At 46.5% G+C, this 21,328-nt stretch overlaps 1 protein-coding gene across 1 annotated transcript in view; it reads right to left on the minus strand.

Moving 5' to 3' along the window:
• The window catches only part of Spg11 (SPG11 vesicle trafficking associated, spatacsin), a 76,773-nt gene that overhangs the window by 16,215 nt on the left and 39,230 nt on the right, over positions 1–21,328 (minus strand). Inside the window, exons 16-27 of the mRNA XM_042276101.2 lie at positions 19,634–19,837; positions 17,222–17,328; positions 15,325–15,470; positions 13,982–14,143; positions 12,339–12,405; positions 10,668–10,833; positions 6,114–6,319; positions 5,572–5,680; positions 3,991–4,150; positions 3,316–3,585; positions 1,839–2,039; positions 998–1,105 (exon numbers count right to left, since the gene is read on the minus strand). Coding sequence (XP_042132035.2) covers positions 998–1,105; positions 1,839–2,039; positions 3,316–3,585; positions 3,991–4,150; positions 5,572–5,680; positions 6,114–6,319; positions 10,668–10,833; positions 12,339–12,405; positions 13,982–14,143; positions 15,325–15,470; positions 17,222–17,328; positions 19,634–19,837 — 1,906 coding nt within the window. The remainder of the gene's footprint in view (positions 1–997; positions 1,106–1,838; positions 2,040–3,315; positions 3,586–3,990; positions 4,151–5,571; positions 5,681–6,113; positions 6,320–10,667; positions 10,834–12,338; positions 12,406–13,981; positions 14,144–15,324; positions 15,471–17,221; positions 17,329–19,633; positions 19,838–21,328) is intronic.

The following is a 21,328-nucleotide window of genomic DNA, read 5'->3' on the forward strand; positions in this document are numbered from 1 at the left end:
CATCCTCCTGTGGACCCATCACCCAGGAGTCCCTGAGCATCCTCCTCTGGACCCATCACACAGGAGTCCCTGAGCATCTTCCTGTGGACCCATCACACAGGAGTGTCTGAGCATTTGACAGAATGGCAGAAAGCAGTAATAGGCTCAAAGGACAGTTTTTGCCACTTTTTAGAAAGTGCTGATATTGGGGCTTTGTGTATGAAAGTCGAATCTTGGACACTGGGAGCTATGGAGTTCCCTGGCTTAAATTCTTGAATTCTTCATACTGTCAAATTAGTTCCCCTATGTACTGCCATGAAATTAACCATGTTTCACTTGGCAGCTTCCTAGAAGGGGGTCTTGGATTATATTTGAGCCTAGAAGATTTAAAATTCCTATCATGAAGATTTTTTAGAAAGACTTTCTTACCTCTGTTGAGGAAGAGAATTCCAAGTTCCAGGCCAGCCTAAGCTACAGAGCAACACAATGTCTCAAACCCCTCACCCGAGCAGGCATTTTCTTTCTAAAATAGTAAAATCTTATTTACTCTGTGTACGTGAGAGATGTGTGAGGTGGCCACGTGTGACAGTTTAGGAAGCTGCCCCTCTCCTTCTGCTTTCCACCCTGGGTTCTCAGGATGAAACTGAGGTGTTCAGGCTTTCGAGGTCAACCTGCTGAGCCCTCTCAATGGCCCCCAAACAATAAAACATTTTCCTCCTACAGTAAATACAGCGGTGTCTTGCTGTCGTCACTGTCAGGCCATCCCAGACTGACAAAATGCAGCCATGGACCCCCCCTTTGGTGTCCACAGCAGGGACCACTACTCTCTGCCTCACTAAGTTTAGCTACGCCACCAGACCACGGGCCAGAGAAGCACTGGCCTCTCCGCGGTGACGCAAGCCGCTCTGTCAATCATGGGGCACAATCACTCGCCTGCTGCCTCCCATGCCAGCCACCAGCACAAAGCTGTGCCAGCCAGCTTCAGACTGTAGAGGAGGGCACCCCAATTCCAGCCTACCGTCTCAAGGCTTTTCTGGAACTCCACGAGCTTAACTTTGGCTTTCTCGTAATTCTTGAAGAACACACACAGTTCGTACATCTCCATAATCAATAGAAGTGGGGAATCCTTTGAAGAAGAGTTGAAATTAGAAAGACCAGAACATCAAATGCTATTAATAACAGCTTCAGAATCAAATTAAGTCTCACGTGTTATTTCCTTTTGGGGGAAAAAAAAAACCCAAAAAACAAAAACCAACAAATCCATTTCTGGTTGGTCTACAGACCGCCCACTAGGTGGCGCTATGCCCCAACAAGCATTCCTGGAGGCTGACGGCTCCAGCAGCCTACTCCCTTACTGTTCTCTACGACACCAACCAGACTATTTTTGGTGGGTTGTCAGGCCAGAAAAGAGGAACTTTGGATTAGAAAGGATGAATTTGAACTGTAAGTGTGCCCACTTACTAACGCACTTGAATCTGCATGGTTTGAGCCACACAAGCTTTAGTTCTTCATCTGTAAAATAAGGGTAATGCCACCTCATACCACCCACACATAGGTATTTTTATATTGTTGTGAGAACTTACTAAACCAGTACATATAAGTACTCTGATAAGTAAATGTGGTGTATCTCAAAGGCCCTTGGGCTTGATACCTAACACACACACACACACACACACACACACACACACACACACACACACACACTAGTTTTAGTGTTATCGCTTGTTGACTTAAGAAAAAGCCAAGGAGTATTATGCCTTGAACACTGACATTCTGGAAAGACCTGGTGAGGGAGCATGCGAGCGTGTGTGTGTGTGCGCGTGCGTGCGTGCGTGCGTGTGTGTGTACATATAAAATACCTTAATGAAAAGCTGGAAGCCCCGGATGAGAGTGTGGCTCTTCTGCCTTGTCAACAGGGTCCTCCAGATAATGGACAGGTCCTCGAGGCTCCACGGATGATCCTCCACAGAGGCCTGGATGTGTCCCATTGCTTCAGCTGCAACCCTGTCCTCCACAGAGGTGACAATCCAAACACAGAGACAGGGGACAGGACTGGCACCCTGTCATTAGAGGAGAACGTTTCAAAACCAAGGAACGGCCTGGGTTCAAAGATGCACAGAGCCACAGACGGGCATTCCCTCTCAGAAGAGGTCACTCTGTTTCTCAGTTCAGGTCGCTCAGCAAGCTTCCAAACACGACACAAACTAAGCAAGGGACTATCAAACTGTCCTGAAGAATGGCCGTCAAAAGGCCACAGAGGGGATGACACTCCACTAACTGGCTGAATTCAAGACTGAAAATCTCCCTTCTCCAGCAAGGGTGAGGCGGTTGCCCACCCAGCAGAGTGTTCTCGTGATGGCCACCAGGGTCTGAGCGCTGACCGCTGGCTTCACCGGTGTCAGGAGATGGGGAAGAGCCCGTGGAAGCGCAGAAACTTCCAGAGACTCTGGAACAAGTACGGGAGCCTCACTGCTGTCCCCAGGCCAGGACACCCTCCCCTCCCCAGCTGCTGCTTGCTTTCCTCTCTCCTTCCCTTCCTTTTCTTCCTGGTCTCTCCGTTTTGATTGACTGTGTGTGAGCACGCGTGTGCTGACGCCCACAGAGGCCAGAAGAGGATGCTGGGTCCCTAGAGCGGGAACAACGGGCAGCTGTGAGCACTGTGTGCGGGAGCATAAGCACTCTTAATCAGGGGCAGCGCTCCAGCCCCAGACGGTTTTAAAATTGTATTTGTATGTGGGCATGTTCGTACGTGTGCATGTACACGGATGCCATGGAGCATGTGTGGAGTCAGAGGACAACTTGTGGAAGTCAGTTCTCTCCTTCCACCTCCTGAGTTCCAGGAATCAAACTCAGGTTGTCAAGTTTGGTGGCAAGTGCCTTTACCTGCCGAGCCTTCTCACTGGCCCCTTTGTTCTTTTTCCGTGGTTGTCATTTTACTTTTGAAGAAGACTTACTGTGTTTTTAATTATGTGAGTGTTGAGTGTCTGGGGGGTAGGGGGTATGTGCCCACGGGTGCTGGTGCTCAGAAGCCCAGAAGCGTCGGAGCCGCTGGAGTTTGAGTTACAAGTGGCTATGAGACACCCAATGTGGGTGCTGGGCACCAAACCAGGTGCTCTGTGAGCGAGCTCGTGTTCCTAACCACTGGGCCATCTCTCCAGGCCTTGTTTCGCAGTTTTGAGGCAGGGTCTCACCTTATGGCCCAGGTTAGCCTCAAACTTCCCACCCCCCTAACTTATCCACCCACGGAAGTGGGATTCCAGGCAGCCCCACCGTGCCGGGCTCTTCTCTGCCCCACTGCTCTCTGGCTCCCTAACTTCGGCTCCTCGTGCTCCTCACCTGGAGGCAGGAGGCCAGGACGCTGAGGATCGGGGCCTGCTGCCTCACTGACTCAGCTAGGAGCCGGCGCCAAGAGGCGGACTCTTCTGAGCACTGGTGGAGAATTTCAAAGAAATCGCTCATCTCTTCTTGGTTTCTCTGGAGTTCCTGGAGGCACCTGTAGTCTTGATCAACACCCACTCGAGAGCTGGACCCTGAGGACAGTTTCTCAAAAGCCAGCTTCAAGTGGCCCTGAAGGACTGGACTGAAGTACCGGAGAAGAGAGATCACCTAGAAAGCAGACGGTTGAAACACACTGGATGTTCCCGTTCAGCTAGAGGGAATACAGAAAGGCTCAGGATGAACATTTAGATGCTGAACTGTGTCAGGGAGGACCGCGTGATGTCTCCTAAGTCATCTGACTTGTCCGTGGTAACGTCCTGCCATCTGGCCCAGGGTAGCCTAGAACTTGTGATCCTGCTTCCTCAGTCTCCCTAGCACTGATGACAGACCTGAGACGCCACACTGGTTGCTTTTGAGGGAATCTGAGTGAACTTCCATGTTCAACCTGGAACCCTAGAAACTCGTCCACATCTCCCGAGGATTACCCTCTTGCCCGATGCTAATCCCACCAACTCGGCAAACGCGGTCTCACCGCAGTCCAAACACAAAGAACTGTTCTGAAAGTGTGCTTACCTCTTCTGGGTGGTAGTTATGGAGCTGGCTGTGAACCAGGAACTGCAGCCAATCATTTGCTTTGGCACATTCTCTAAGGTAGGACATGCTTGGTTTCATATTGTGGACTGTGCAGAACTGTAACACTAATGTCCACTGGCTGCTGGATTCACTGGACAACCTATAGTCGGAATTGGGGATGGACAGCAGAAGGAAAAAATTAAAATACAGCTCTAAGGCCAGGCATGGTGGTGCATTTCTGCACTCAGGAGGCTGAGGCAGGGGAGAGCTATGAGTTTAAAGGCCAGCCTGTTCTACAGAGTGAGACCATGTCTCAAAGAAACGAAATCAATAAGTAAACATTGATGGTTAAGTGGTTAAGACAGCTTACTGTTTCTGCAAGGAACCTGGGTTTGGTTCCCAGAACCTATGGCAGCTGGTTCACAGCTGCCTGTAATTCCAAGTCCAGGAATCAATACCTTTGGCTGCCATGGGGGCGCGTGCACACATACACACACACACACACACACACACACACACACACACACACACACACACACACACACACACACACACCTATAACATAGATCTAGCTTGAAAATTGGAAATTAGGTAAAAATTAAATTAACCAGAGCATATTCTCTTTAAAAAAGAAAAACAGCAAAACAAACAAAACCCTTTTGATGGGAGTAGGGGGTATCACCCAGGGCAGAGCAGATGCTTAACATGCACGAGGCTGCGGGTTTAATCTCCATTGTGGTAAAAATAAAAATAATTTAAAAATGCATGTGTTATATAAAAATAATAAAAATATACACTTCTCAACACATATCAAATATTTATTAGACTTTTTAAAAACAAACAAACAAACTAGCCAGGTGTGGTGGTGTACTCAGCACCCAGGAGGCAGAGGCAGGCAGGTCTTTGGGTTTGAGGCCAGCCTGGTCTACAGAGTGAGTTCCAGGACAGCCAGTACTACACAGAGAAACCTTGTCTTGAAAAACAAACAAAACAAAAACCACACCTCTTGGGCTGGAGAGGTGGCTCAGTAGTTAAAAACACTTGCTGTTCTGCAGAGGACCCGTGGTCAGCTCCAGTATCCACATGGAGGTTCACAACCTTTTGTAATTTTAGTTCCAAGGGATCTGGTGCCCTTTTCTGGCCTCCAAGGACACTGAACTTATGTGGTACACAGACATACATGCAGACAAAACAGTCAAACAATCATTTTTTTTCTTTGTTTTTTTGAGACAGTGTTTCTCTGTGTAGTTTTGGTGCCTGTCTTGGATCTCGCTCTATAGACACCAGGTTGGCCTCGAACTCACAGAGATCCGCCTGGCTCTGCCTCCCGAGTGCTGGGATTAAAGGTGTGCGCCACCACCGCCCGGCAGTCAAACAATCTTAAAAGCCTACAAGGAGGAACAGACTTCCCTTTCATCTGTACAGAAGGAACCCCACAGGTAAGGTGCAACTTTCTGTCTGCTCTGCTGGTCGAGGAAGAGCAGGATTTTGGTGAGAGAGCAAGGTATTGGAAGAGCAGGCAAACACAGGCTGGCACAGTCAGGTCTACTAGACAAGAGCGTGGGGCTGCGGCTCACGAACCTGTTAGAACCCTGCGGCCCGATGCTGTTCCAAACGCCTTCTTCCAGGAGAACAAGCAACTCTTCTGTGGCGGCCCTGTCACCATCCGCAAGCTTAGACAGCTTTTCAGCTACAAGACACACAGGCAAGAAAGACCTAAGAGGGCACAGCGGCACAGCCCTGTAGCACCCGCTATTCAGGACGCTGGGAAAGAGGGCTGTTCAGGTTTAGGAGCCCAGAGTCAGCCTGAGCAAGACAGAACACGGTGGGACCCCATCTCCAAAGAACCCAAAACCAAAGAAAAAGCCCAATAAGATCAGAGCCGTCAAGAGTGTGCATGTGTGCATGTGTGTGTGCATGTGTGTTCAACAGAAAAAGTTAGGACCTGGGCATTTCCATTCAAGTAATGAGGCTCAGGGTCATTCAAACCCGATTAGAGGGACATCTGAGAAAATGAGATAAATCATTCGAACTGCACAAGGAAAGGGAAAAGTGCTGGGTCCACCTCAGTGCTTTTGACCCTTCCCCACGTTCCTTTGGGTGAAACAGCAAAAGTGCTGTACCGAGAGACTCCCTGATAAAGCTGGGGTGAACGTCTTCAGTTCTGCACTTGTAGCCCAGAATCACATTGGCCACCTTCATGTCCACTCTGAGCTGGAGGCTGCCAAGACCAAGCAATTCTAAGAAGCAAACACAGGCGGCCCCGACTGAAGGGCTGTGGGAGGAAGTGAGCCCCAAGGCATAGGCCTCCTTGCCTACTTGCTGGATCCTGAAAAATAAAGAGTCAACAGTGTATCAGACGGAGGCAGTGTTTTTCACACTGGCTGGAGACCTAGCTCAGTGGTAAAGATCTTGCAGTACAAGTGTAAGGACCTGAATTCACACCTCAGAACCCACATGAAAAAGCTGACATTCTTGTTGAAGACCCAAGTTAGGTTCCAGCATCCACTCGAGGCAGCCCACAGTCATCTGTAATGCCAGATCCAGGACCAGACCTCCTCTTCTGGATTCTCGCATGCACAACCCCTCCCCACCAGACACCTAACTAAAAGTAAAATGGAATCTTAAAACAAAAAGTTATCCTCTGACTTCATAGTTATCTTGGTGTTCACAGAGACACACACATCTCACACACACACACACACACACACACACACACACACACACACACACAATTTTTAAAACCCGCTTCTCACCAGGCAGTGGTGGCACACGTCTTTAATCCAAGCACTCGGGAGGCAGAGGCAGGAGGATCTCTGTGAGTTCAAGGTCAGCCTGGTCTACAGAGTGAGTTCCAGGACAGCCAAGGCTACACAGAGAAATCCTGTCTCAAAAAACAAAATCAAAAAGAAAAAGAAAACAAAACAAGAAACATCTGTTTCTCACTAGGACAAGAAAACGAAATTGCATTAATGATAGGCAGAGAACCTTACATTTGATCTCTTACTCTCTCCCTTCCTCTTTTGTTCATCGGGGCTCCAGGGAACCTTTTTTTTTGGGGCACTATAATCCTATTTCCTTAGATTTTTGTTTGTTTGTTTGTTTTTGGTTTTTCAAGACAGTTTCTCTGTGTCATTCTGTCTATCCTGGAACTCACTCTGTGGACCAGGCTGGCCTCAAACTCACAGAGATCCGCCTGGCTCTGCCTCTGCTGGGACTAAAGGTGTGCGCCACTGGAAAATTTTAATAAGCATGAAATGCACTCATACACATTGGCAATGGCAATACCAAAGTTGTGGAATTTTTTTACTTTTCTTCGGAAACGTTAGTGATTGTCTTTTTCCGGGGAGATCTGGAGAGCCGACAAGGTGTCCGTGGGACCAGTCTAGTCCAGACTTAGGGAACCCTATAACTCGTCCGCTGTTCCCTTCACCCCCACAGAAGGGAAGACTGCACTGCTCCTTTTTCTGTGCTTCAGCCAAAGCTTTCTAAGATAACTCGCAGCACGGCAATTTTTCTCCAGTTCCTGCTTCTGCGTACCTCCTGAAAATAGTTTTCTTTCCTAATTCCTTGGAAAGTCATTCTGCAGTAGGCCTTATTTCTTTTCTACTATAAGTGGGTTATTGGTAAGCAAGAGAATTAGCTTTGTGGTCGGTTCCTAACTGATAAGAATCTATCAACAGCATCATTATGTAACATAAAGAAACCGTGCAGGGAACGATCAGAACAGCAGTACTTCTTGTTTGTATCAGCACAAACACTCAAGGCTTGTCACAGTGCCAACTGTTTTACAAAAATGTCCTCAGTCTCCTGGGACCAGCATGAGTTGCAGCAGCTTGCTGGAGCAATTTAGAGTTCAAAGTCCTTTTTGCCAATGTGGCCACCGAGGTCCACATCCCAGATAAATCAAGTTCTAAAGACAAAAAGATTAGGACAAAGACTCCTCCATACACATAACAGCATATGCTGTTAACAGGTGCTGAGAGTCCATGACTAACGCAGAAGAAAAAGATCTCAGAAGCAGGAAATGAAGGCCTATCCTTGCAAAGATGTCACTGCAGAAAAGGATCATGGGAAGACATCAGTATTCCAGCACACCTGCCACAGGGTCCCATGACACAGCCCTGCCATACCCACTGAGTTTAAATAACAAAATGCTCCAAGACATGCAGTTGCACCTGGTCAAAGTGGATTTAGCCAGTCAGCAGCATGCTGCTCTAGAGCGCGGCTTCTCAGCCTTTCTAGCGCTGCGACCCTTCAGTACAGTTCCTCACGTTGTGGGGACCCCAACCTTAAACTTATTTTAGTCGCTACTTCATAACTGTAATTTTGCTACTGTTGTGAATTGTAATGTAAATATTTCTGGAGACAGAGGTTTGCTAAAGGGGTCACAACACACAGGCTGAGAACACTGCTCTAAGGGCAAGCAAAATACCCAGGTCCTGCTGAGCCGGCGCCGCTCATAATGCTCCCACTGCGACTTAATGGATGTGGCAGCATTATTGATTTGTGTGGCGTGTGGCCAAAACCAATCCCTGCCTCTTCTATAAAGGTAGACGGTTTCCACAGCTGTTTCCACAGAATGGCTGACGTGCGACTAGACTACAGACCCGAGTCAGCTGGTTAACCCACCTGGTGGGTTAGCTGTTGTGGCTGAAGTATGTCTGCAGGGACAAATCAGTCTCGTTTCAAGTTGTGACAGCCAGCACACTGCTTGCTCTCCACACCCCCCTCATCACAGGCCTGCCCACATCGGTCCCGGGTGCCGTACCTTGTCTGGGAGACAGCTGTGTTTATGTTATCAAAGCCTGGCACTGCTAACGGGCAAATGAAGAGCTGGCAGGTACGGCAATAGCTGTGGTACCAGGAGCCCCAAGTCAGCTTATTTGGTCACTCAGGTGGAGGGTGGAGGAGCATATATGTACATATATATATGAGTGTGGAGGTCAGAGGTCCTGGGGATCAGACTCAGGTTGTTAGCCTTGGTGGCAAGCTCCTTTACCTGCTGAGCTGTATTGCTGACCCTAGATTTACAGTCTCTTAAAGCACCTATTCATACTCCAAAGTACTGCAACTTCTACCTTCACCCAGGGGACATGAAGAACTTTCAAAAGCCCTGGACTTGGGATCTGAGTATGGTATGGGTGTGAACAGGAGCTACCTAGAAAATCAATACTACCTTATTTTTTGAGATTTATTTCTATTTCATATGTATGAGTGTTTGTCTTAATGTATGTCTGTGCATCATGTGTGTTTACTGCCCATGGAAGCCCAGGAAAGGGCATCAGATCCCCTGGAACTGGACTCACAGTCAGTTGTGAGCTGCCATGTGGGTGCTTAGAATTGAACCCAGGTCCTCTGGAAGAGTAATCAGTGCTCCTAATCACCGAGCCACCTCTCAAGCTCGAAAGCACACTTTAGAGGACTCAGATGTACATTTTGTACGTAGAAAGTTTTCTAGCAATATAAACAAGAACTGGAGACCAGACTCCTGTCTTTCACTCCCACTTTCTGAACTACTTTACCATGAAAAACTACTACTAAAACAAAGTTTAAAATACATCACTGTGTTAATTACAAAACAAAAACCATACTTCCCTGTCAATTACATCAAACAGTTCTCCCAATTCTGAAACGGAATATAAAGGACAGCTCGTGAATATGAAATGCACCTTTGTATGGAATCTTCTGCTGCAGCTGCTTGGTGCCTGAGCAGATGTCATGTGACTCTAAAATATCAATAACTCTTTTACGAGAGTTGTTTTACTTTTTCCATTAGCAAATATTATACACAATAAAGCCAAAAAAACTTGAAATGAAAAAAAAAAAAGGCACATAGAACACCAAGATCACCACTGAATGCAATGCCTGTTGTCCCCACCCACCTCAGTGACCTGGGACTGCTTGGAGTCTGAACAGAGTCTAAGCCTGAATTCCAGATCAGTATATTGCTCAACCCTTATCAGAGACACTTCTCTGTGCAGGAACTGGCAATTATCACAGACACTCCCAACCGATCAACATGCAGAGGATGAGAAACTTCAGAGGGCTCAGCCCCTAACTGGGACAGCCATGTTACATCCCTTTCCTCCAGGTTCAGGGATCTATGTGGAAGGGACCAAAAGACTGGAAGAGCCAGAGGTGGTGGATGACTTCAAGAAACAGTGTCTTCCAGACACAGTGGGGCGGAGTGCGTGGGAACTCACTGGAACAGTGTGCACAAGACCGCATAAGCTCAACTGAGCCAGACACAACCCCAGCGTGGGGCAGGGGCGGTGGCGCCGAGTCCCACTCCCAGCTGAGGAGCTGCTGACACCTGATGGCTGCTGGGAAAGGGCGTCAGTTCTCTTCAGTGGAGTGACACCTGGTGCACTGGCCAGACCTCAGCTCAGCTGTCTTCAGTCCCCACAAGTGGAGTGAGGGTGACAGAGAGAGACAGAGGGACACACAGAACATGAAGCTGGGTAAGTAGGGAGGCGGGGACACCTGGGAGGAACTGGGGGAGGGGGATGAATATGATCAAAATGCATCGTATGGAATTCTCAAAGAATACAAACATTTAAATCAAAACAAAGGCAAATTACGACATTGTTAATGATCAGTTTCACTACTTTTTAAAATGCATTAGTAAAATACACTGCTTTTTCAAGAACAGAAATTAAGCTCTTAACACTTACAGTTGTTTGGGAGTCTTACTCTTGATTAACTCCTGGACCAGAAAAGTACCAAAGGCAAATGATGGGCGTCCATGATGTAAGTAATATGCATAATTCAGACGTTCCACTATAGCGTATTTACTCACCAGGTGAGGACTGGAAAAATGTGGGAGATGACTGGCTGTATCTGGGAAGAAAGCAAAGCATGCCACCCTTCACTCACCAGGACCATAAAGGCGTGTGCCACCATGCCTGGCTCTGTTCCCAATGTAGCCTTGAACTCACAAGAGATCCAGATGAATCTCTGCCTCCCCAATGCTGGGATTAAAGGTGTGTACTACCTCTGCCTGACCTCTATGTTTAATACAATGGCTGGCTTTGCCTCTGATCCCCAGGCAAATTTTATTTGTTAGAGCATAAATAAAATATCACCACAACTATCCATGTATGGGCTGTTAGCACCTCCATGGGAAACTTGTAGCTGCCTGCTGCAAGCATTCTGCACAAGGTCTATATAACATTTTCATATTATAAAACAGATACATTAGAAAATTCCTGTGTTTTTTTTTTTTGTTTTTTTTTTTTTGTTTTTTCAAGACAGGGTTTCTCTGTGTAACCCTGGCTGTCCTGGAACTCACTCTGTAGACCAGGCTGGCCTCGAACTCAGAGACCCACTTGCCTCTGCCTCCCATGGGCTAGGATTAAAGGCGTGCACTGCCACCGCCTGGCTTAAAAATTCACTTTTTATTTCTGGAGATTACAGCTCAGGGCTAGAGTGCTTGATCAGAAAATTCATTTTTAGGTAGTCAATATGTTTGATACACATCTACTGTATTTTTGAGGTCAAACATTTTTGAGGTACTTCCATGATCGTAGGTAGTATGAACTTAACATCACACACATGGAGACAGAGGCATCACAGATGATATTAAACACTAACCCTAAACTCAAGAGGAACAGAAACTGAGTGCTTAGAGTGGCACAAAACTCAATTCTTCTGTCCTACAGAGGACAGCTGTGTGAGGACCTGGCCTGTGATAAAGGAGGCTGTGGGACACCTTGTTCTCAGGGCTGAGGCTGTGGCTGAGTTGGTACAGTGCTTGTCTCACATGCACAAAACCCTGGATTTGATCCCAGAACCACAGAAGTCAGATGTGGTGGGAAACTCAAGTATCCCAGCATTAGAGGTAGAGGCAGGAGGATCAGATATCTAAGGTCAATCTGGACTACACAGCAAGTTCAAGATCAACCTGGGCTATACGAGACCCTGTCTCAAAAGCGTATCAAGCAACCCACCAAAAACACCTGTCTTCTTCCTTACAGCAACACATGAGAGGGACATTATTATTAGCCTTAAAGGACACTGAAGAAAGGTTAAAACATATGCTCAAGGTCAAACAGTCATTACAAGGTGGAACCATAATTTATTGCCTGTCAACACCAACACGCAAAACAGGGCATTCTGAAAAGAAGAGCTACAGAGAGGCACGTGTCTGCTCTGTAACACGCAGTCCTGGAAACTCAACACAGACTTGCAACTTACATGTTCTCAACTAGATTCCAGGAATGTGTCTTCTATTACTTTTATTTTTAGAGTAAAAAGCACTGGAAAAAGGGATTAACTTTATGTATAAAAACATCTACTCTCAGCATGACCTAAATGCTTCCAAAGCAAGAACTCTCATGACTTACCTCCTATGGCTAGTGTGTTGGCAGACTGCCAGCCGAACAATCTGCTAGGATCAAAGGGTGGCAAAGACTGAAAAAGAGGAAAAGTCAGTCAGACGCAAAAGCTGACTGCCCCTAAAACAAATAAAACGAGAGAAAACCTCCAGAGGGAATTACTTCTTAGGACTCGGGTAAAAGGTTTGCCAGCCCACTCGAGGCCCTAACTTTGTTCCCTGGAACCAAACACAGCTAAATGCCTTTTCTCTAAACATAAATTCTTTGAACGTGGTCCCTCCCTCACACCACACCACTCCTCCACCACCCCAGACAGACGAGAACATGAGACCACTCCTAAGGACCATCACTCAAGGTTGGTCTCTTGATCGATACATACACAGGCTACCGATACATACACAGGCTACGTGTGCACCTGCACACACGTGGAGATCCACATGAACATAAAAGTGCACACATAGAAAGAACTACCTGGGCCCCAGGCATAGTGGTATGTGCCCGCAGTCCCAGCATTAGGAGGCCGAGGCGAGAGGATCCCTTGAGCACAGGAGATCAGCCTGGGCAACACAGTAAGACATTGCTTTAAAATAAATAAATAACTAGCCAGGTGTGTGCACATCTGTAATCCCAGCACTTAGAAGAGGAAGGATCAGGAGTTGAAGGCCATCCTAGATTAAATATCGAGTTTCAGGGCCACATGAGACCTTGTCTCAAAAAAACAAAACAAAATAAAAGTATGTAAGTCAAGAAGAAAAGAGAACTTGAAATGGTTTGTCTGAAGTTGATTCAAATGCTTTAGAGGCAAGGAACTCTGTATGCCTTTGATCCCAGAACTTGAGACACTGAGACAGGAGAGTCACTACATTGAGCCAACTCTGGGCAAAGCCCTGAGTCACTGAAGCATCTGGTGTATACTAGTGCTATACACAGTCCTGCTCTGCATGCCAGCACAAGGCTGTCTTTACCAGGAGGTTCTTCCTTTAAGAATCCCTGTGGATGAGTGTTTTCCCTGCATGTATGTATATGCAGCACTTGTGTGCCTAGAACCTGTGGAGCCACAAGGGGGCACTGGATTCCCAGAATTAGAGTTACAGATGGTTGTGAGTGGCCATCTGGGTGCTGGAATCAAATCCAGGTCCTCTGGAAGAGCATCCAGTGCTTTTAACCACTGAGCCATCTCCCCAGCCCCATGCCTTGAAAAATTCTTTACAGAAAACTGACCTCGAGGGTATACTAAGTGGCATGACGGACTTGCACTCTAGCCCAGGCTGCTAATCTTATGGCATTCTAGAAACAAACAGTCCTGGCAAATCTGAGAACCACACTTTCAAGCAGCACTGCCCACACCAAGAGTTCTTCACATTAGAGCAGGGCAGATTTCATCTCCAAAGAACAACAGAGCTTCTGCTGGATTGAAGACACTTTGAATATATATGTAATGAAGAAACCTGTTGAACTGAGATATGGGTAAAAGATGCTTCTAATCACACTCTGAATCAGCCTCAGAGGGTCTGCACATCCCTTTGAAATAGAAGCCAAATGACAGGGCTCCACGTCATTCTGGGCGCAGGCTCATAGCTCTGTCCTTGCCACATTCCTTATCCCAAGTGTTTAAAGAGAGCTGGCTGATACACATAAATACACATAAATACCTGAATGAGGTGGTAGAGTGTAATGTCCGAGGGCAGAACACTAGGAGCAGTGCACTGTGGGAAGAGGGCAGCTTTGAGCTTGGGGTAAGGTGTCAAGGCCATCTTCAGGAGCTGGGGGTCCACTTTCTTCAGACAGTTCTCACTGTCTTCACTCTGAATGACCTATGCGAGAGGACACATTACAGATGGGGGTGATGTTTAGATAGTACATATTTGAAGATTTAAAAACCAGTCCCTATAGAAGATGGCTCCTAATGAAACAGCATCCACAAAACAGTCATTCAAGGCTAGGACTGGATGACTGCATGACATTGGACTAGATGTTTAACATCAAGCCTCCATTTCTGCAAGATTAGGAAGAGAGCTAGATTTGTTGTTCTCAAACCACAGGTTGTTTGAAGAAATAAAAAAAGCCATCTCCACTGCAGTGTTTATAATATTTATATTCCACATACATTAATATCTTAAAAGATCTAACAGCTGTTACTGCTGGACATGGTGGTATCTGTATATAGTCCAGCATTTGGGAAGCTGAGGCAGGAGAATCATTAAGAATTCAGGACTAGCCTGGGTTATAGAGGGAATTACAGGCCAACCTGGACTAGAGGTGAACCTGCCTCAGAAAACCCAATCACATGGCCAGGGCGATGTTGGCGTGGGCCTTTAACCCCAGCATTTGGGAGGCAGAGGCCTGCTCTACACGGTGAGTTCCAGGACAGCCAGAGCTACATAGTAAGACCCTGTCTCAAAACAACAAATTAAGAAACAAACAAACAAATGAATGCTATCAAAACAGATGATTCCTTAGTCCTTTCTTGACCTGTAGTTTCTGACTGGTGATTAAAAGCAGGTGTGAGTAGCTTAGCCATGTGAGTACTATGCAGCAATCTGAGGGTAATTCCCACCAGGAAGAAACCACAGAGGATGAGACATCCAACAACTTCTCTCCCTCTAACCAGCCACACTGTCTGTTCAAAAAGCAGAGGAGCACATCCACACATGGTCCCTCAAAGGAATTTATAGGGAAAGCTAAAAATTATGCTTTCAAATAAACTTTCTAAAAGGGTAAACAGCAAAGACATATCACAAGTCAGAAGTAACCCGATCCTGCTTCTGTCCTGGAGTTATAGAAAACATACCAGAGGGACAGAGAATGTCTGTCCATGCATGACTTCTACTTCAGCTCAGGACACAGAACTGTGAATTTACCTGTTTCATGCTGGACCATTAACAGGATTTTTGGAAGCAGTCATGCTTTAGCACCAGCTAAGGTTTAGACAATCCGGGTCATCTGTTTAAAATCAACCCTATTTCACCACAGAAAGTCCGAGCATCGCCCGTACCTGGCTGACACCCCCAGGAGCATACATGGTCGTAGCGAGAGCCAGGAGGGTGTGTCCTTCCAACAGCATACTGCTCACACTGGCCTGATTGGTGGGAATCAAGATCTGAGCATTTGCAAGGCTAGCCTGGAAGATCAGTTTGGGATCTGAAAATAAAAGGGATAATTACTAAATTAAGAGAGAGACAATTCTGAGAAAGATACTTTTAACTCTGTCCACAGTAAGAACGACTTCCTAAGTTTAAAAGCAATGAAAAGACATGGCGGCGGGGGTGGACAAACTCAAAAGGCTCATCTCATAAAAACAAAGATTTCAAAGAAAGAAAACATAAAGGTCATAAAGAGTCAAGAGAAAAATTCAACAAGGGACGTTCTAAAGGAATAATACCCTATGGACAAAAGAAATAACCAGTTGACAATGAAAGAAAGACATGCTAAGCCCCCCCCCCCAGCTCCCTGGCAGCAAGGGGGCTTAATTAGATGCCTCAAGTCAACTGTACCAGCAGTGATATAACAAAATAAAATCCAGTGTTACTGTTTGTGGGTCATCATGAGTAGGTTGTACAAAACACAGATGGTTCCTATACTCTGCACAACCCAGAAGCCAAGGATCCCTGTTGAATGACGTAAGAGTAGTCATGCAAAGAAAGCAGAGAGAAACTGGAAGGAAACATGACAATTTTAGCAATGACCACTTGTGGGCAGCCACCTTCCCATAGGCCCAGACTGAGTCTACTTAGGTGTCAACTTGTGGAGAGCTGTAGGTGGCTTCCCTTGTTTGTTCAGTTGAGACAGGGTCTCACTATACAGCCCTAGCTGGCCTGGAACTCATTATGTAGATCAAGCTGGCTTTGAGCTCACAGAGATCTGCTGGCCTCTGCCTCCCATGTGCAAGGATTAAAAGGTGTGCACCACCACCCGTAACCCCAACAACACTGGGCACTACACAAAAGACTGGTTGTGGACACTGCTGGATGTTTAGCGCTTGTCCTGTACCTTTCTCCAGAATTTGGGAAGAACACTACTAGCTAGAATGCGTGGAGGTAAAGGGCTTTTTGTCTGGTCATAGTCAAACCAGCTGTTTCAGAAGCTCCCTTCCAAGGACACAACATCCCACACACACGTGAGTTTCTTTTCTTCAATTTGGAGCTTCAGACCAAAAGATTTATAAGTTCCTAGAACCCACCTAAAGGAGGAAGGAGAGAACAGACTCCACAAAGTTGTCTTCTGACCTCCACATATGTGCCTGAGGCATATGTACTTAGCATGTGAGAGGCCCTAACACAGCAAAGGAATAGAAGGAGGGAGGGAAGGAGAAAGGGAGGGAAAAAAGGAAGGGAGGGAGGGAGGGAGGAAGGAAGGAAGGAAGAGAGAGAGGGAGGGAGGAAGGCAGAGAGGAAGGGCAGGAAAAAAGGGGGGAAGGAGGGAGGGAGGAAGGGAGGAAAAAAGGAAGAAAGGAAGGGAAGGAGGGGAGGAGGGAGGGAGGAGGGAGGGAGGAGAAAAGAGGAAGGAAGGAGGAAGGGAGAGGGACAGAGGAGAGGAGGAGGGGAAGATTCCTAGCAGGTATCTAGAAGGCAGACCAATTCTTTGTGAGAAAGGGTGGGTGTCAATCTACCAGAGCAGGAGCGGAGCCTGTGATGGTGGGCGGGTGACGGGGTGGCAGAAGTGAAGGAAATCTAAGCACAAAGCTCTCCGCTCCAATTCTGACTTCTCTTGGCAGGTAAGAGGCTAACATTTCTTTTAGTTTTCTATTTCATTAGTAAAGTGTGAGCTGGATTACAGTCAGATATTTGAATACAACCAAAGGATTAACTTAAAGAGTTCCCAAGTTAAATGCCCATCAATAGACTCACAGTTGACCTAGGGAAAGGTTGTGTATTTAGTTCTGAACATAATACCTGTTAAGTTACTGGAAACTTGCCGACACTGAACCAAAAATTCAAGCCAAGGGTGAGCTTCATGTAATTCTTTCTTTTCCAAAAAAGGACAATTTCCAGGACTAAGTCTGTATTTAAAGACAAACAAACAAACACCTTTGGGATTATCACATGAGAGGTGATAGCTAGCATTAGAAAAGCAATTTTGGTGTAGAAGTCTAAGGCAGCATTATGCATTCCAGGCCAGCCTGGGCTACACAGCAAAACCTTGTCTCAAAAACTCTGAAAATCAGCCGGGTCTGTAGCTCAGCAGAACACTTTCCTGGCAAGCACAATGCCCTGGGGTGGATGCCAGCAATGCCAAAAAAGAACATAAACTCTGGCACCTGTAATCTCAGTGCTCAGGAGGCTAAGGCAGGAGAACTCCTCTAAGTTCCAGTTCATCCTGAGCTACAGAGTAAGACAGACAAACACCTCTCCTTCCCTACACTGAGTACACACACACAAAGAGAGAGAGAGAGACAGAGAGACAGAGAGAGGGAGAGAGGTATAATAACACATAAAAGCATGTAAAGGATGGGGGTGAGTGTGGGGGACCAGCCCCCACATTTATTTACCCCAGGGACTCTTGAGGAATGAGGGATAAGAGACTTAGAAATAAGGAGGGGAGAGAAACAGAAACACAGGATAAACTCGGGTGGGCCTGGATCCTTATCCACTGGCTCTGACTGTCTCTGCCCTAGAGTTTTTAAAGGAATGCCAAGGGGTGGAGCAAAAGACCTCCCCCCCAGCACAGCCAAGTGCAGACCATCTCAGACACCTGGGGCCCGTGGTCCAATCATCCTCTATGTGGACCTGCTGGGTAAAGCCTAAATGGGCTCCCACGGCTGAGGAGATGCTCAGGGGTTGAAGCACATGTCATGCATGCATGATGAGGACCAGAGTTCAGATTTCCAGAAACACACAGAACTGCAGCCCCAGAGGACAGAGACAGGAGGTCCCCAGAGCCAGCTGGCCAGCAAGACTAGCCACATTGGTAATGTCTGCGTTTGACTGAGAGACAGTGTCTGCTGTGCAACAGTGAGAAGCTGAATTCAGATACCCGGTGCCCACACATGAAATCTAAGTGACTCAGCAGTCGGAAGCCTCAGCTCTAGAGAGGTGGAGTAGAGACAGGGGAATTGCCTGGAACCCAATGGCCAGCTGTCTAGCCTACTAGCAAGTTTGAGGTCCAATGAATGATCATACCTGAAAAAAGTAGGTGGACAGTGACTGAGGACATCATTCAATATCAACATCTGGCCTCCACATGTGCTCACACGTGCACCCACCCATCCACACGTGCACACATACACACATTTAATATTCTACTTATTTATTTTTTTTTTGGTTTTCGAGACAGGGTTTCTCTATGTAGTTTTGGTGCCTGTCCTGGAACTCGCTTTGTAGACCAGGCTGGCCTCGAACTCACAGAGATCCACCTGCCTCTGCCTTCTGAGTGCTGGGATTAAAGCCATGTGCCACCACCGCCCAGCCACATTTAAAATTTTAAAGACTACATCTAATGCTACTAATACTGACCCAGTAACAACTAGCAATGTCCATAGACAGGATTCTACAGGTTGGTCTTAGGTGGACATATGCTGATCTATGTAAATTTATCTATATAAATTTTAATTAATTTTAATTAATCCATTTTGCAGTGGCTATGAAATTAAAGTTTTTTTTTTTTTTTTTTTTTTTTTTTTTTTTTTTTTAGGAATTCTCTGAAAAGAGTCAAGAATTGCTAGTGAATTCTATCTTTCTGTTAAGGGCTATCCTTCTTTTAAGTGTTTTAAAACAAACGTGCTTTTCATTCTATTATTTTTTTCATGCAGCGCTGGTGAATGAATCCATGGGCTTGCACGTGACAGACAAAGGCTTTGCCACTGACAGACACATCATTTTATTGTAATCTCAAGTCATCTGAAAGGCCAATAAGATGCTACATGAAACCATTGTCAATAAAACACACACGTGTCTTTAGTTGAACATAATCCTGAGATAACAGGAAGAAACTGTTTCAGAAGGATCAGTTTCTCGGTGCTTAATGTTTTCTCAAAGCCGTTCAGGGGCCAAACGGGGCAGCTGATATCTTTAATTCCACAATTTTAGAGGCAAAAGCAGGCCTCTGTGAGGTTGTGGCTAACTTGGTCTACACAGTGAGTCAGGGCTACTTGGTGAGACCTTGTCTTAAAAACACACAAAATCACAGCAGTCATGTAGGCAGGCACATGGTACACACTTGTAATCCCTCCACTTAGGCAGCAGAACAGGAGGGTCAAGAGTTCAAGCTTACCTTGAGACCCTGTCTCAAGCCCCCATTCACCCCCCAAACAGTTCCAAAGCAGCTTGGAAGGAGGATGCGTGTGTGAGCCAGCTCTCAGCACTCACCTGTAATAGTCGAGATAGACGTAGAGAAGATGTTGTAGGCCGTGCTCTAGACAGTAGTGGATGAAGTGGGAGTGAAAATCCCACCCTCCCGAGGATTTGTAGCTTTGCACGGGGAAATTGTCTTGCATTATGCCCCCAATCCGGCTCAGTCTCAGGAGGAAGAGTTCAAAATCTTCTAGTTCAGATGCAAGAAAAATCCCACTCCTGTGGGGCAGGATTGAAGGGTGAGAAATTAAAGAAGTGCAAGGTTCAAATGAGACACACGTCCACAAAAACTGCTAAGGAGCCACAGCAGTTTAAACACACCAACTACTAAACAATGATGGAGATCTGCATTTAAATATTACTTTTATAATAATTTACTACTACACACATCAAAACTGCCATACAAAAAGATCATGAAAAATACAGGGTTAAAAGAAACGCCATATAAGGGCCACAGGGATGGCATGGTGGTTAAAACACAGACCGCTCTTCTGGAGGACCTGGGTTCAATTCCCAGCACCCACATGGTGACTCACAAACATCTGTGACTCCAGTTCCAGAGGATCTGATGCCCTCTTCTGGCCTCCATGAGCACCAGGAACGCATGTGGTGCACACAGACACATGCAGACAGAACACTCATGTACATGAAATAAAAATAAATTTTAAAAAATTATAGATATTTTGAAAATAGAAATACCACATAACTGGTACTCTGATTATAGACACTTGTGTTTTGGAAGCTACTGGTGTATTCCTTCTCACTGCGTGCCCTACAGCAACCCCTTATCTGCCCGACTTTTGTGGTAACTAATTCTTAACTTTTCATTTATAGTTTTATAACTATAACCAACCTCAATAATCCATGGTTTGATTTTGTCTACTTTGAGCTTTACACTAAAAATGAAGCATGAGGTATTTTATTCTCTGCCCTAACTCTTTTTTAACTTTCTTTTTATTTATTCTTTGTGTCTTTAACATCGGGATGCCTCCCGATCCCACCCATCTCTCCCCCACACCCCAAAATAAGACAAAATAAAATTTAAGAGAAAAAGGAGAAAAAGAAGAAGGGGGAAAATCTCGTCATGGAAGCTGCAGTGTGACACAGGGAGTCACACAGTAACCCCTTTATCCACACATCTTTACTTGCAGACGTTCTTCACAAGGAATCACTCACTGGTCGGGTTCAAGGCCCCTGGTCTCTGCTATACTGTCTACACTGGACCTCACTGGGACTCTTCCTGGACATCTAATTGCTGCTGTGTCACGGAGACCCCGAAGCCCTAGGTCTGCAGGACTGGCACCCCCCACACCCCCATCCCCCCAGCGGATCACAGATGGGGTGGTTTTGGGGATGGGTCAACACATAACCTGGGTAGTTTGCAGGGTTGGTCAACCCCTGTCTTCACCACCAGGGGGAGCTCTCCAACATTGCCCTGGCTAGTTCACCCCTGGCGGTGATGAGCAAGGGGCGGGGCCTGTTCTCAGACTTTCGTGTTCTCAGGGTCAGTTCTCCCACACCTACACCTTCAGGGCCAGCTCTACTGTGTTGCCCAAGCAAGGTGTAGAGGCCACTCTCCTGAGTGCTGCAGCTGATGAGGGGCAGGGACCGCTCTCCTGATCTTATGACCTCAGGATCAGCTCTTGTACCTTCTTCAGGAGTTGATGGGCAGTGGTGGGGGGCATCTCCCTTCCCCCACCCATGCCTCCA

Source organism: Peromyscus maniculatus, chromosome 4 (genome assembly GCF_049852395.1).
Source record: "Peromyscus maniculatus bairdii isolate BWxNUB_F1_BW_parent chromosome 4, HU_Pman_BW_mat_3.1, whole genome shotgun sequence".
Classification (NCBI taxonomy): Eukaryota; Metazoa; Chordata; class Mammalia; order Rodentia; family Cricetidae; genus Peromyscus; species Peromyscus maniculatus.